Source organism: Paramisgurnus dabryanus, chromosome 7, assembly GCF_030506205.2.
Source record: "Paramisgurnus dabryanus chromosome 7, PD_genome_1.1, whole genome shotgun sequence".
NCBI lineage: Eukaryota > Metazoa > Chordata > Actinopteri > Cypriniformes > Cobitidae > Paramisgurnus > Paramisgurnus dabryanus.
In genome coordinates, this window is record NC_133343.1 from 7999850 (window position 1) to 8014459 (window position 14610).

Consider the following 14610-nt stretch of genomic DNA (forward strand, 5'->3'; position numbering starts at 1 on the left):
TATATATGTGAAATAACTGAATAAAGAAAACCTTGAAAAAATGCATGGTGCTTATAAGCTTCTCTACAACATGCTACACAGTACCTGAAAAACAACGTACACTTTTTTCCAGACATGAAAAAGCCTCAGCAAAAAATGAGTACCAAACTATATTTATTGTTTACAGTAGTAAAGGACAACAAAAAATGTACAAATCAGTACAGAAGGATGCCAACATCTGGAAACCTTTGTGTCAACCTTTAAAACCCTCTTATTTAGAGTAGGGATGTTCAAAGAGCAGACCTTGCAGAGATGTTTGTCCCTCACAACAAAGCCATAAAGGATTCCCTTTTGTTTTGCTTCAAGACCTGGTTGCAGTTTTGGGGATTTAAAAAAAAGGAAAAGATATATTGGTCTTACATCATTCCTGCCCCCTCAATCAAGATGAGGATATGGGAATGCTAAGTGGATATATTTCTACAGACATTTAAAAGTATAAACTAGTCGGTATAATCTCGCCCCCAAGTCAGCCAATCCGAGTACCTTTGGGATTTGGTCCAGAAGGTGTCGCTATAAATTGTGTCTTTAGTTTCAATTGGCCAATAAGAACAGACCCTCCCACCCACGCAGTGAGTCCATATGAGAAGCAGCCCCAATTAAAAAGGCAGATGAATACAACACTGGTCGAACATATTTCTACAACATACAAACAGAATCCGAGTTGAAACAGCCCTACTTAAAGCTCTTAAAAATTTGAGGAAAAAATAAACTTCCCCTCCTTTTATCAGGCAAAATAACTATGGGGGTCAACGGTTCCCTGTTCGATCAATCCGGGGGCTTGCGGATCAGTGTTCAGACCAATGTGGAGCCCAAAACAGGTAGCTGATGGGGCTTGTGGACAATCATAACAACTGCACCCCCGGCAGCCATCTTGAGTTTCCCCACCAAAGTAGCTGTCTAATTCATGCGTATAAATATTGATTACTGGAAACACATTTTGATGCCCGCTCGAGGAAAGCTAGAGTTGACAGATGAGAGACAAAGAGGGGGGTGGAATAATGTGAAAACGTTTGGATGAAAACATGAGGAATAAAATAGATAGGCGCGGGGTCCGGGTGGTGTGGAGTTTTAGCAGACGCCCCCAGTTTGTTGCTGAAATACATCGATCGTGTCCTCGTCCTCCATCTCCAACTATTAAAAACAAAGGAGAAAACCATTATGGCAACTTTAAGGTAGGGAATCAAATGGTTACGCTCCTGTATTTAAGCAGATTTGTATGTTTTCATATTAAGAACATGGTTCTGATGGTTAACTCTTTCTAGGAATTAGTAATTCAGTAAAAATGCAAGAAAAATATTTATTTTATTGCACTTACCTGCGCCGGTGTGTCTGTCTCATTTATTGGCTGCCCGTCAAACCTAAATCTAATCTGTCTTATTGACAAACCCTGAAAAAAAGCAACAACATAATTTACATAAGTTTAGTCATATGGTTTAAACAAATGAATATATATCGATCATAAACTAAAGCGTGTAGTTATGTAGAAGCAATTAGCCTATTGTGTGATTGTTTCAAAAACATGCAATTTATGTAATGGTTCATTTGCATGGATGGCCTACACTGTAGTTCTTATTGCCAGGTGTCTACCACATACAGGACATTTAATAAAAGTAGTACAGATATGTGAAGCGGCCTTACCTGTCTCTCACAATACGCTTTCATTAATTTGCTGAGAGGTGTGTGCCTTTTAATTTTGAACTGGACAACTGAGCCATCTTGCCCTGCCACTTTGAGATTGATGTGGTCGTTCTCGGTCTTCACTCCTTCCTGCAATATTTAACATATTAGTGATCAGGCAAGATCAAACTGTGCAAAACTTAACCATGGTTTATGCATCTCAAAAGTTAAATGTACTTCAGAAGAGTCAATGCTGTGGAATGGCACAGAAGGCCTTTAAAATACAGGAGATGCGAAAAGTTTTCTTGTTGTGAAAAATACATGCAGTACTGTACATCATGACCATCAAGTTAGCACGTGCAAGACCGGTAGGCTACGTTTAATCCAAATGCACAAATATAGCGCGTTTCGTATTTGTACCGAATATTCACCGCCTTGCCAAGCACTGTTGTGGCTCTGTCTGTGCGCCATTTTTAAGCATCTGGCGCAACGAGGTGCGACTCCGCCACCGACAAATCGAAAGAAACTTTTTGTATACGTCTGATTGACGTAAAAATATCACTTATCCGTCGAGTTTTTCCGTTTTGTACTACTGGGTTTTTACACATTTTGGCACGATGTTCTTGTGGCTTTTCTTACGCCAGTGGCGTAACGTGGCCGGTCAGCGCCACTCCGCTCTCACAAAGGAAAAACCCGCAAACGCTAAATTACGCCGGGAAGAAAATGCGCGGTACGCACACAACAATGGCGTACATTGAATGAACTACACTTTAACCTGCCGTTAAAAAACACGAACTAATAAAAATAAACACGGGAACGAAATCTGATGGGGTTTGAATGAAAATAAAACAATGGTTGCTCGCCGACCGCCTTTCTCGCGCATAAATGCGCAATCTGACTATCACAGCAAGGTTGCACAAAACTCGACAGCAATCGGCACCGTTTAAGCCACGTTTTAAAAATATATTATCATTGTAAATCAGATACTCACCTTGGGCTTGTCTTCGGACATTTTGAAGATGTCTGTTAGGCTGTATTATTAAGATATACCGAACACAAGATGCGCTCTCTCCACACCGTAGAGCAACACAGCCGACGGGGACGCGCTTCCTTTACCTACTTTTACTATGATTGGATCGTTTCGGGTCACGTGATGCTCCTCACGGTCGCGAGAGCGCGCAAAGCTCCCCGCGAATTTGTGCACAGGCCCGTTTATGCACAGCCATTGAGCAATTTCCCTGTTGTCGTGAATAGATTTATAACACATAGAAACTTTACATAAAAGACATACATGTGAAAGTATTGTTTCAAAGTTATTTGTATTATAGTGGAGGTCAAATATTTTCATATTAGAAATCAACAATAATGCAGTATCCCCAATTGTGTTTTCATGTTTTATGTGATGGACATTAAACTCAGATTACATATTACTATAACTATAACTGGTATAACAAATGGTAACATAGATGAAGGCCTAGTTTTAGTAATAGACTTATATGTCCATGCATTGATTAGAGATTGACAAACAAACAACATTGATTTATTTTATTGAAAACATTAATTCACGACATATACATATAGATTTTTACAAAAGTGGTCATTCAAAACAAGTGGAAGAGATATAAAACCAAGGCAGGTTACTGAAATCTCTTTCCTACGCATGTAAAGACAGAGCCATAGTTAGCGTTTACTTTCATATTATAATGAGACGTTTTTATTTTGTTAATTTTAAATGAATGTGCTATCATTCACAAGGCATGGACACTAAACAGCCCAATCGACATAAGAAAAATGTGTCAATGGCCACACAGCCCCCGAATGCTGATCCCATTCAGTGCTAGTGGGACTCTGCTGAATCAGCATTTTAAAGATCTATCACTATCTGACAGAAACAACTAGGATTATAACAACTTTAAAACATAGGTGTTAAATTAATATAAATAAATACAGGCAGTTTGTATTAATATATAAAAAGGTAACCATCATTCTGGAAGTTCAGCCTACCTTAGAAAGTAAAAATATACAGAATAAAATAACTGAATACGAAATATCTTTATAAGAGCCATTCCACTGAATTGGTAACATTTGTGTCTTCAGGACATATATGTATAAATGCAACTCTAAAATACATTTAATTATTAAGCAAAATGTCCTTCACACCAATCTAACAGCAGATTTTAACTATTTAATTTAAAACATGAATAAAAACTACCTAGAACACTGAAAAAATAGCATTTGTTATGCATCCCCGCTCTCTATCTAAGGTTAACCTTTAAATATAAGCATAAAAATTTTATCAATTTTTGTGTCTCCATAACTCATCTTTGCTTTAAATATTTTAAAAAATCATAATACTTTAGATAAAATACACATTTTAGCCATGTCCCCAGAATTTCACTCCATCCTGTCATTCCAAATCGCTCTCCCCTCTGAAAAACTATATAGGAATATTCCACTAGACAGATTTTCAGCAGGAAGTTACATCATCTGGACCTTCTGAAGGCCATGAGAGGATCAAAAGTTATTATTTTTATGTATTTATATTTTAAAATATTGTAGCTATGACTGTGACAATCAATCTTAACATACTTTCCTGTTACCTATATACATTTTTTGATGTATGGTTTTTCAGGCAAATCACTGCAACTCTCTCTACTATTAACACACATCCCATTATACACTGAAAAAAATGGACTTGGTGGGTCTTTGAATTTAAATAAAATAAACATGTATATGCAACACAAAATATTTATATTCCTTGTGTAAACATAATTTAATTGATTAGGATTAAAATGTTTTGTTTAAATGTAAAATGAACACATTATTCTCACATTGATTAAAATTGATTGAATTGAATACTTAAAGCAATAAAATTGAGTTTGCACACAAAATGGCACCTCCTGAGCAGAAGGTGGCAGTACAGCTCAATGAAAAGGACGTCAATTGCCATAAAAGGAGAATCAATATCGTTTGTTTTGGGCGCCAAAATGAAGACTCAGCAGCAGTCAGTCAGAAGAACTCTCTCAGACGGACACCACGTTATTAAAGTAAGTTCTATTATTTATTTATGTTCACGTTATACGTGATACATCTTCACTAGATAGACAGGTTTTTTTACAATATGTAGCCATTGCAATGACTTGTAGTAAAAATTAGTTTGGAGGAGGTTGGTGGAGTAAGTTAACGTTACAGTCAGTCAGTCAGTCAGTCAGTCAGTAAGTGTAAGGCTCATAAAGAAAAACAGCGTTTTAAAAATGTCAGCTGTATAACGTTATTTCACGTTTGGTAGTTTTATCTGAGTTGAAAACTGTCAGCTCTGAGTTGACTTTTGAGGCACTTTTTACTCAGCTGTTCTATGGAAACGGTTCAGGACAAATAAAACGCTAACCAAACGTTATTCTGTCCAGAGTAAAGTTATCCATGTAAGTAATTTACCAGATGATATCAATTGACTACATTAATAATGACATTGCGTATGAAACAAACTGTCTGCTTAATCAGATGAACAGACCCGCGTCAGTTATTCGTGACTTCGCTACGCCACGAGCAACACTTGATTCTATTAGAAAAAGCTTTTTTTTTAAATGCCTCGCGTGACGTCTGTTATATTAACTGAAAAAAAATCGCTTTGAAGTGACCACACCTTAAAGCTGACGTTTTCAGAAGAGCACCTTGTTGTTTTAAGGTCTCATTTTGTCAAAATTTTGTATGACTGATATAACGTTAATACTTATTTAATTATTGCTCTGTGTATGTGTGACCTTCATCATTTGAGGTTATGTGTTGATTTCACCTCTGAATATTTCCTCTTATAGGTCTATCATCCTTGCACACACTCAAAAGCATTGGTAAGTAATTCCTATCACTGTTTTACTGCTGTTAGTAGCTAAATCTTATTTTTGTAACTAATATACATGTATTATTCTTTGACTCGCAGTACTCAAATATACAATGGTTGGTTAATCTGTTTTCAGATAAATGCTGAATTTAAAAGAATCACTACTGTCTAATGTTCCTGCGTGTCACCTGGACCTCCAATCCAAAAACCTGACGAAACTCTTCTATCAGAAAGGAGGACAGCTAGCAAAAAGGCTTGGAACAATCAATGATCAAATGACAGAAGTAAGTAATATAGATTCATAGACATAAAAATGTGTAAACATTGTTGGAAGTACAGAAAATGTAGTATGTTTTAGTTACATGGCACAAGGGTCATTAAAACACCTGGGAAGATTTAAAGGGGTAGTTCACCCAAAAATAAAAATTCTCATCACTTACTCCCTATCATGTTGTTACAAACCTTTATAAATGTCTTTGTTCTGTTGAACACTAAGGAAGATATTTTGAGGAATGTTTGTACTCAAACCAATCATAAGCCCCATTCACTTCCATAGTGGGGAAATATAATACTATTGAAGTGAATGGGGCTCATGAACGGTTTGGTTGCAAACATTCCTCAAAATAAATGTCTTCCTTCGTGTTCATCAGAACAAAGACATTTATACAGGTTTATAACAACATGAGAGTGAGAATGAGAGAATTCACTTTTGCTGTGATTGTCAGGTATGGTAGCACACACTCGAAATGTGGCCTCTTTATTTAACTCATTCCAGTCTAGTAAACGCGCACACACACCCAGAGCAGTGGACAGTGCAGCTGCCTTGCTTTGTAACCCATATATTTGTAACCAATTGTAACATGCTGTGGCAATGCACATGGGTCTGTATACTTACATTTATATTTGTTTGCATTGTACTAATTTCCAATGACACTTTTATTGTAACAGTAACATTTTTCTGTTTCTTTAACTAAATTGGTCTGTTTTGTACAGGGCATGGATGAAGTCAGCATCAGTGAGGTCATTTGAAGACACCACTGTTGGGATTTGTGCTCTCAAACAACATGCTTCTTGTGATGAAGAAGAGGATCTTTGTATAGTCCTGGAAGCCATGAAGGTGTTGCAACATCATGCCATGTTGTTTGAGCTGATGTATGCCTTAAACCTGAGCTATCCTGATCTCCGCTTTATTTTTGAGGAAATCCAAAAGATTTTAATGGAACTGCATTGAGCGTAACTTAAACGAACCGTTTCTTTCAGTGAAAGGATCAGAAAGACTGTGCTGCTCATTTATGTTCCTTTTATTTATCTTTTTTAAGTGTTTTCTCTTATTAAAACATTAACAGTTTGCTGCTCAGAGTTGATTTTGGAAATGGTTGTTGTATTTTGTTTTTGTTGAATCTTTGATTATCAGTTTATACAAATGCTGTAGCTCTGACTTTCTGAAGGATTGATATTTTCCAGTTTGTAAATCCATTTAAAAAATAATAGTACTTACTGTTTTGCATGTCTCTTTGGAATGCAGTGTTTGTGCTTTAGCACTTCTAAATCTACTGTGATAGTAACTATTTTAAACATTTGGGTCAGTTTCACAGATGGGGCTTTTCCTAGTCCCAGACTTTTGCAATGCCTTAATTTGAAAACATATTGCACTGACATATCTTGACATATATCAGTGCCATTGTTTTGTCTCAAGATGTACTCCAGTGTTGTTTTTGTAATGTAGGTTTGTTTGTAAACTTTTTTTGTAAAAAATATTCTAATATAACTAGGGCCTAGTCATGGACTAATCTACAACCTGTCTGGGAAATTGCCCCTTTGTATGTACTGCATGTGCTGATTGTTGTAATAGTTATTGACTGTTAATGAATTAATGTGTAGTGATTTAAATTAATTGATGATCTGAAAGCAGTGGTTTGCCTCAATATCACTAAACATTTGTTCAAAACTCTTTGCTTTTTATGCCAATGCAAATGTATTTTGTATTTAAAAAAGAAATAAATAACATTTGGATAATTATGGGTGATTATTCTGGGGCCAGAGACATAATGAAATTGCTTTAGAGTTACATAATCCCATAATATAAGCATTAAAAAAGCATGTTGGAATTACAGATGAAAATCTTGTCCCCTTACATAATAAAATTACTTAAACATTACAAAATAAATGTGTTATAGTAAAGAGAAATAGCACTTTGAGTCAACATATTTATATTAGACTACTTAAAACAATTAAAATGTTTTGGTCTGACACATAAAAATTAAATGAGGAAAATTATGTTGGTTTTACACAATCGGATTATGTGGGACCGATGTACACATTAAAATTACGTAAATTGAAAGGATTTTTTTTTTCAGTGTATATTCAGTTATATTTTATGTATTTGCTAAATCTATGCTAAAAAAATCTTGTTACCTTCAACTAAAATACGTACATCTTCCATTCAGAAATCATGTTAAAAGCAGAGATTCTAGTGTTCCTACATTCAATGTTTAGTAAAGATAAAAATGAACTTCAATTTTGACGAGTTACAACATGCAAATGGCACCGGTTCGGTGGAATGGCTCATTAAGTTGTATTCTGTGACTGAAGAATCTCATTCCTGTTAATGCTTTTTAAATGGTTAAAGAATTTATCCATAAAACATTGAAACCGATTAGTTGGGATTTTCAAATCTGGCATACGGACTTGCTCTGCTGAGACCTGACGGAGAGAGGGAAAAGACCAAATTAACACAAATCAAACAATACAATCTAAAATACCTTTTTGGAAGATGTTTGTGGCTTTTCGTGATCTTAATTTAATTTGATCCTATTCTAAGAATTTATCTTTGAAAGATACATTTTAGTAATCAAAAATGATAAAAAGTCACATAAATAAATTGTAAATCGATAGGACACATTGAATTATCACCGGTAGAGGGCGCACAACTACATAAAGACACTTTAAAATGGCTTCTCCTGTAAGCAAAGGCTAGAGAGGATACAGCTACGGCCAATTCTTCCTGAGTTGTTGGGCTTAGGGCTAGGTTTGGTTGTAGGATCAGGATGAAAAACATTGGTTTTGGCTAGAAAGAATACAGCCATGGCCTAACCCTGTGAAATGATGGATTTAGGGGTAGGTTTGGGGGTAGGATTAGGACGAAAACAGCATTTTGGCCGTAGCTGTATCCCTTCTAGCCACAACCCCTCTTAGAACATGTTAAAATACAACTACAAAAAAATTTGTGACAATCACATTAGTTTTTTTCTGTCATGGTGCTGTGTGTATAAATTTTGATGGTATAACTCACCATATTTTTGTCGAATCTCGTCATGTCTTGTCTTTAACTCTTCTTTTCTGTTGCACAAAAAGACAAGGACATGAATTCATTAAACTAAAATGACGCGCACACACACCCTTCAGGCAAGGGTGACAGTTAGTGCCCTTTAAAGTTGTTAAACAGGTTTCACATCTTTTGTCACATCTAAGTTCCTCATTACAAAATGTCTTTTGTCTGCAAGGAAAGAGGTTGAATACCTTAGCTATGTTGCTTATGATTTCAAATAAATCAAAATATATGCTTGTTTAAGGTACACGAGGACAATTATGGCAAATATATTTGACAAATATATTAATTTCTTTCAGCTAATGACCCAAGATGAAATAACTTCCTCTCAAAGACATAAAATTGACATCTTTAACTTTGTATATTTGGTTGACCAGTGACCACTAAGAGGCTCAGTGTTCCCAGCATGGTCAATAATATTGTATAACCCAAATAATGACACATCTAAGTATATTCTTATGGAATAAAAACAAAGCTTAATGCTTTAAATAAGCATGTTAATGAATCACCTTTCCAGGGGTTTAAAATGGCAATTTTTAAAATTAATAGCCATGATGTTTAACCACTAAGCAGCATTATAGGAGGCTGATCTTCATTTGATTCTGGTCTCTTACCTCTGCTCTTGTTTTGTCTTTGTTTTATCTGCCCGCCGGTTCATCTTGTTGTCAAATCGAGAGGATCTGTAAAAGACAAAGCTTCCTATATTAAAAAAAACTGACACCTTCAATGTCTACTATTCAGCATGATAACCTCCTTTAAATAACATAATACTAAATTTCCTTCATACTTATCTCTCTTTACTCATACATAAAGGTGGGGAACAAGTAATGCCCAAATGGAGGGTATAAGTTTATCAATGCAGTGCTATGCTGTATCATATGACATGCATTAGGTTACCAAATTTTATGTGTTCAGACTTACCCAATGTTCTCACACTTGCAGCAACAGAATATGCAGATAAAAAGGGCAATGATGAGGATCGCCCCAATCACTGACAATGCAATTATCAAGCTCTGGAAGTTCACTAAATTTCATAACAAAAAGAAGAAAGGTTATTAAGTATTAAAATCATCACCAGGTGATGTGGTATCTACTCATATGCAATCCAGTGTGTGAATTTATATTTGTTTTCTATAAAATACACACACATAGGATGGCTTAAAAATTAGTAAAATATGGATTAATTTTCAATTTGGGGTGAATTATTTATTTAAGTTTTGTTCTAAATACTTGCACCATGCATCAATAATATATTATAGTGAAGAACAGAAATTGTAGGAAAAATGTCTTACTTGAGCAAAGACCCCAGCGAGCATCATTGAGTGGGCAGAGGGTTTGGGGAGGCAAGATATTTTTGGCAGGGTATGTCAAACAACTTTTAGTCTTGATGCACCATAGACACTAAAATGTATTGAAAACAAAGACTGTTTAAACAGTGTAGGAAGATGCATTTAGTATAACAGTTATTGGTAAAACATGCTGGTTATGTGAATTGGACATGTCAAATTGCCCTTTCCCCAATGTGTGTAAAAATGTCGTTGTCCGAGATAACAGTGCAGTTTGTCCGTTTAGGGCTACTGTAGAAAGTAGTGCAAAATGGCGAATTCCATGTAAGGGGACCCACAGTATATGTAGATAAAAACAACTCATTCTAAGTTAATAAAACATAAAAGTTTGTTTTGTAAGGTCTTTATAAACCACTCATAATATAGTTATATACATTTTTGTCAAGAGATCCTTCTAAAAGTTCCACAGTGCACCTTTAACTTGTATATAGCTTAACTGGTTATCGCCATGAATATAGCTGTAGATGCTGGAATTGCGTTAATAATTTATTTATAAATGTATAAATAGATAACTGTGATGACAACAATAAAAATGACATCAGTAGTGATGAGCTTTCATGGTTAAAAATGGCAACTCAATAGAATAACGTACGTCATTAACCTGTGTTTCTGGTATTTAAACATCTGTGTGCATATTCACAAATATGGAATGTCAACGTCAAATGTCATTTCATAGCTTAAAAAAAAACACAGAGAAATGCCTTGCTCGACCTGATAACAGATCGTGAGAACAAGCAAGACATAGTTAAATTCTTAACATGAGCTGTTGACAGTTTATTTCAAATGCTAGTATGTTTTATATTACACAATTTCTGGATTTTAGAGTTTGCAGTGAACTTAACTAAAGGGATAGTTCACTTTAAAATGAAAATTCTGTCATCATTTTCTCATCCTCATGTTGTTGTAAACCTGTATGAATTTCTTTTTTCTGATGAACACAAAAGAAGATATTTTGAGAAATGATGGTAAACACACAGCAGATAATGACCATAGACTTCCATAGTAGGAATAAAAAAAATGATGGAATTTAATGGGTACCGTCAACTGTGTGCATACCATCATTTATCAAAATATTTTCTTCATCATTTATCGCAATACTTCCAAAATATATTTTTCCTACTATGGAAGTCAATGGTGACTATCTGCTGCGTGTTTACCATCATTTCTCAAAATATCTTCTTTTGTGTTCCTCAGAAAAAAAAACTCATACAGGCTTAGAACAACAAGAGGATGAGTAAATGATGACAGAATTTTAATTATCCCTTAAGTTTACAATGCTCAAATGCTGTGGCCGATTGCCAGTTTGGAATCTGGTATTCACAAGAGCAGGGGCGTTGCACAAGATCTCAGGCCCAATGCATAGGCAGTCCTGATGGGCCCCCATGCCCCACCCCCATAATATATTCCAGACTTATCAAGGGCCCTATTTGCCTTTGGGGCCCTGGGAATCAGTACTGGTTTTACCCCCAGTCCGACGCCCCTGCACAAGAGCTCAGCAAGTCTCTATAATATTCTAGTCCCTACATATAGCTCAAGTCTCTTCTTTAATGTAAGTCTATAGTATATCTTCAAGTGGTCTAAACTGTTATTTGGGCAATCTACTTTTAAATAAAGTGTAACAACTTAAACAACACACAATATCCACAACAAGTTGAGGCACCAAGGTGGTCAACATCCACTCCTTTTTAAAAAGTCTGCCCTTGGGTTCTGAAAACAACGAAAGACACTGGGATTTCAAACGACATGAGGGTAATTAAGCAGTCACAAACGTTTAATTTTTGGGTAAATTGTCCCTTTAAGCCCTTGACTAAAATGCATGTCGAAGGGTCAGTTTCCCGGAAGTTTTAGATTAATCCATGACTAGGCCTTAGTTATACTACAAAAACATTACTGGTGTGCATCTTGAGACAAAACAATAACATTGATGTATGTTAAAATCTGGGGACATTTCACAATACTTTTTTAAGATAGTGTCCTCAGAGTACTTATGTGATTACCATATAGATAATTATAGCCTGTTAAAATTGCCACTTTGTAGGTGTGAGCAAATATGTTTTTGGGTGTGTCTTTAAAATGCAAATGAGCTGATAAAATGCAAACACTGATCGCCATAATGGTAGTTTGTTGAAATTGAAACTCAATTGTGCTATCAATTATTATCTCTCTGCACTTAATGGCAGTGCCATGGTTAGATAGTTGCATATTAAGGGGCGGTATTATTATAATAAGATCCCCTTCTGACATCACAAGGGGAGACAAATTTCAATGACCTATTTTTCACATGCCTGCAGAGAATGGTTCCCTTTAACTGAAAACAGCTTGCATGAAATATATCAGTGCCATTGCTTTGTCTCAAGATGCATACCATGTTTTTTGTAAGGTATGTTTATAACTAAGGCATAGTCCTGGCTTAAGAGGGTCCGCATACAGTGCACATGATGCAAATTTCATCATCAGAAAAGTAGAACAGACGCTTGGTTACAATTTTGGAGAATTGCATGTCAGGTCCTATGCAGGACTATAAATCCTGCTTTAAGCCCTGTCTTGGACACTGTCCCTTTATGATTATGACTGTAAGATGTACATTGTATTATATAGTATTGCTTCCCGTAAAATGAAGCCACTTTGGATAAAAGCATCTGCTGAATGCCTACAGTAAGTTTAAATGTAAATAATGATTATGAAACTATCTCGACTGTAATGAAGGTAAAAGAGTAGGTACATATGTACAGTAGTGAAATGTTTTCCCTTTTTGGACGATTTTATGAACAAAATAATATTGATGCTTGCTTTGGCTGCCTTAATGATGCATGACTGACTTTATACACACCATTTGTAAGGGTTTGGAGGGGGAGGCACTGGCAGTTTCCTGTGACTGAGCTCCAGAAAAGAATGTTATGAGCTATAAACATCCAGAACAGCCCAAACCTGTTCCACAGGTAAGATGGGTGATAATCTCACGAGTCTGAAAACATCCAGCCAATCCAGTACATTTCTTTCTTCTGACGCTCTGAGTGTGATTTAATGCTTTTTAATGTTATTGTGTTTGCATTTGTTTTTGGTGTCGTCAGATATTTCACATATAGATTAATTTAGGTCAGTTTACCAACATGTTTACCCTTTAGTAAGCATGCACAGTGCACACATAATCCCAATGAAACAGGCCAAAATAAGGATTAGGATAGAAAGTGAAAGAAAGACAAATACAACGTTTTTCCAAACTCACAGACACATTTGCCAAGCATTCTTCACAATTAGTGGCATTTTTGCGTTCACAACCTAAACAAATGAGGAGAAAGGGTAAACAAACATTAGTTTATATTTCTTCTTAATGTGCATTTTTGGAGACACTCTTATCTTTTATGTTTAAGTTAAAAATCTCATACCAATGTCTCCTAAAAATGCTTACAATTCTAATATGTTGTTTTTACTTTTTTGTAATATCCTTAGCAGTGACACTGAGTGCATGACTTTATAGTTTAATTAACCCTTTGAGACAATGGTTTCCCAGGACATCTCTAGCTATGAAACCTATGCCTGGGAATTCCATGTAATGTTGTTACTAGGTATTATTTACTAGGGATGACAGTGTATTAGCCTTCCATTGGCAGTAAATGTTCAGTATTAAACTTTAACAGTAATAAACTAACATACAGGCTCTGGAAACAACTAGAATATAAATAATTCTACAAATATTACTAACCAACATACAAATGTAATAGAAAAATGTATACTAAAACTAAAGACATATTAATTAAATGTGTTAATTGATTTATAGGCATTTTCTATAAAATGTAAATTAAAATGTACATTGTTTTGTTTATCTTACTTGGAGGTGGTGCCGTAGTCGGTGCCGGTGCTGTAGTCTTTGCCGGTGCTGTAGTCTTTGCCGGTGGTAGTGTAGTCTTTGCCGGTGTTAAAGTCTTGGCCACTGGTGTAGGCTGTGCCTGGGTAGCGTTAGTAACGTTATTCTGTGCCAGCGTTGAACTTAAACCAAAGACAAGTAGTAAAAAACAAATAAATCCCATCTTCCCTTCTTCCAAATGAGTAATATTAAAAAGATCAACTATTCTATTTACTGAAAGCCAAAAACGAGATAATGTTTGTTGTAATGAATTGTGGCAATGCGAAACAATCGAAACTTAACGCGACCTAGCAGTTACGAACAGGTTATGTAGTTTTTTTATGAAACAGCAGGGAAGGGAACAGGATTTTGGAGGTTGAAATACAACTCCTACTATGGTGAAGGAGTGGCTTATGAATATTAATCGGATAATGATGACGTCGTGTTTCGCTTCCAATGACGATAGTCCAATTACTTGTTGTTATTATATTATTCATGTGGTACTACGATTCTTGTAAATGTCTTCTGTTTAATTTATTTATTTTTTATTTATTCCCTAAAATTTCTTCAAAGAAGTTTCTGTCTTTGATGACGGTTT

The 14610-nt window shown here is 35.5% G+C and overlaps 2 protein-coding genes and 2 long non-coding RNA genes across 4 annotated transcripts; 1 reads left to right on the top strand and 3 right to left on the bottom strand.

The window, feature by feature from the left end:
• Positions 1 to 136: 136 nt before the first annotated feature.
• sumo3a (small ubiquitin like modifier 3a) lies at positions 137 to 2801 on the bottom strand. Its single transcript, XM_065240241.1, has 4 exons — positions 2648 to 2801; positions 1678 to 1806; positions 1355 to 1426; positions 137 to 1170 (listed from the first exon to the last, which is right to left on the bottom strand). The coding sequence occupies exons 1-4, from the start codon at positions 2666 to 2668 to the stop codon at positions 1108 to 1110; spliced, it is 285 nt and encodes a 94-aa protein (XP_065096313.1). The 5' UTR covers positions 2669 to 2801; the 3' UTR covers positions 137 to 1107.
• Positions 2802 to 3186: 385 nt separating this feature from the next.
• LOC141282400 (uncharacterized) lies at positions 3187 to 4328 on the bottom strand. The gene is made up of 2 exons (XR_012337017.1): positions 3439 to 4328; positions 3187 to 3397 (listed from the first exon to the last, which is right to left on the bottom strand). It is a non-coding gene; the product is annotated as an uncharacterized lncRNA (long non-coding RNA).
• Positions 4329 to 5373: 1045 nt separating this feature from the next.
• On the top strand, positions 5374 to 7682 carry LOC135768823 (uncharacterized). Its single transcript, XR_012337101.1, has 3 exons — positions 5374 to 5504; positions 5631 to 5778; positions 6488 to 7682. It is a non-coding gene; the product is annotated as an uncharacterized lncRNA (long non-coding RNA).
• Positions 7683 to 7859: 177 nt separating this feature from the next.
• Positions 7860 to 14358, bottom strand: pttg1ipa (PTTG1 interacting protein a). The gene is made up of 7 exons (XM_065240237.2): positions 13998 to 14358; positions 13395 to 13447; positions 10115 to 10223; positions 9744 to 9846; positions 9437 to 9502; positions 8787 to 8833; positions 7860 to 8197 (listed from the first exon to the last, which is right to left on the bottom strand). The coding sequence occupies exons 1-7, from the start codon at positions 14194 to 14196 to the stop codon at positions 8151 to 8153; spliced, it is 624 nt and encodes a 207-aa protein (XP_065096309.1). The 5' UTR covers positions 14197 to 14358; the 3' UTR covers positions 7860 to 8150.
• Positions 14359 to 14610: the final 252 nt, after the last annotated feature.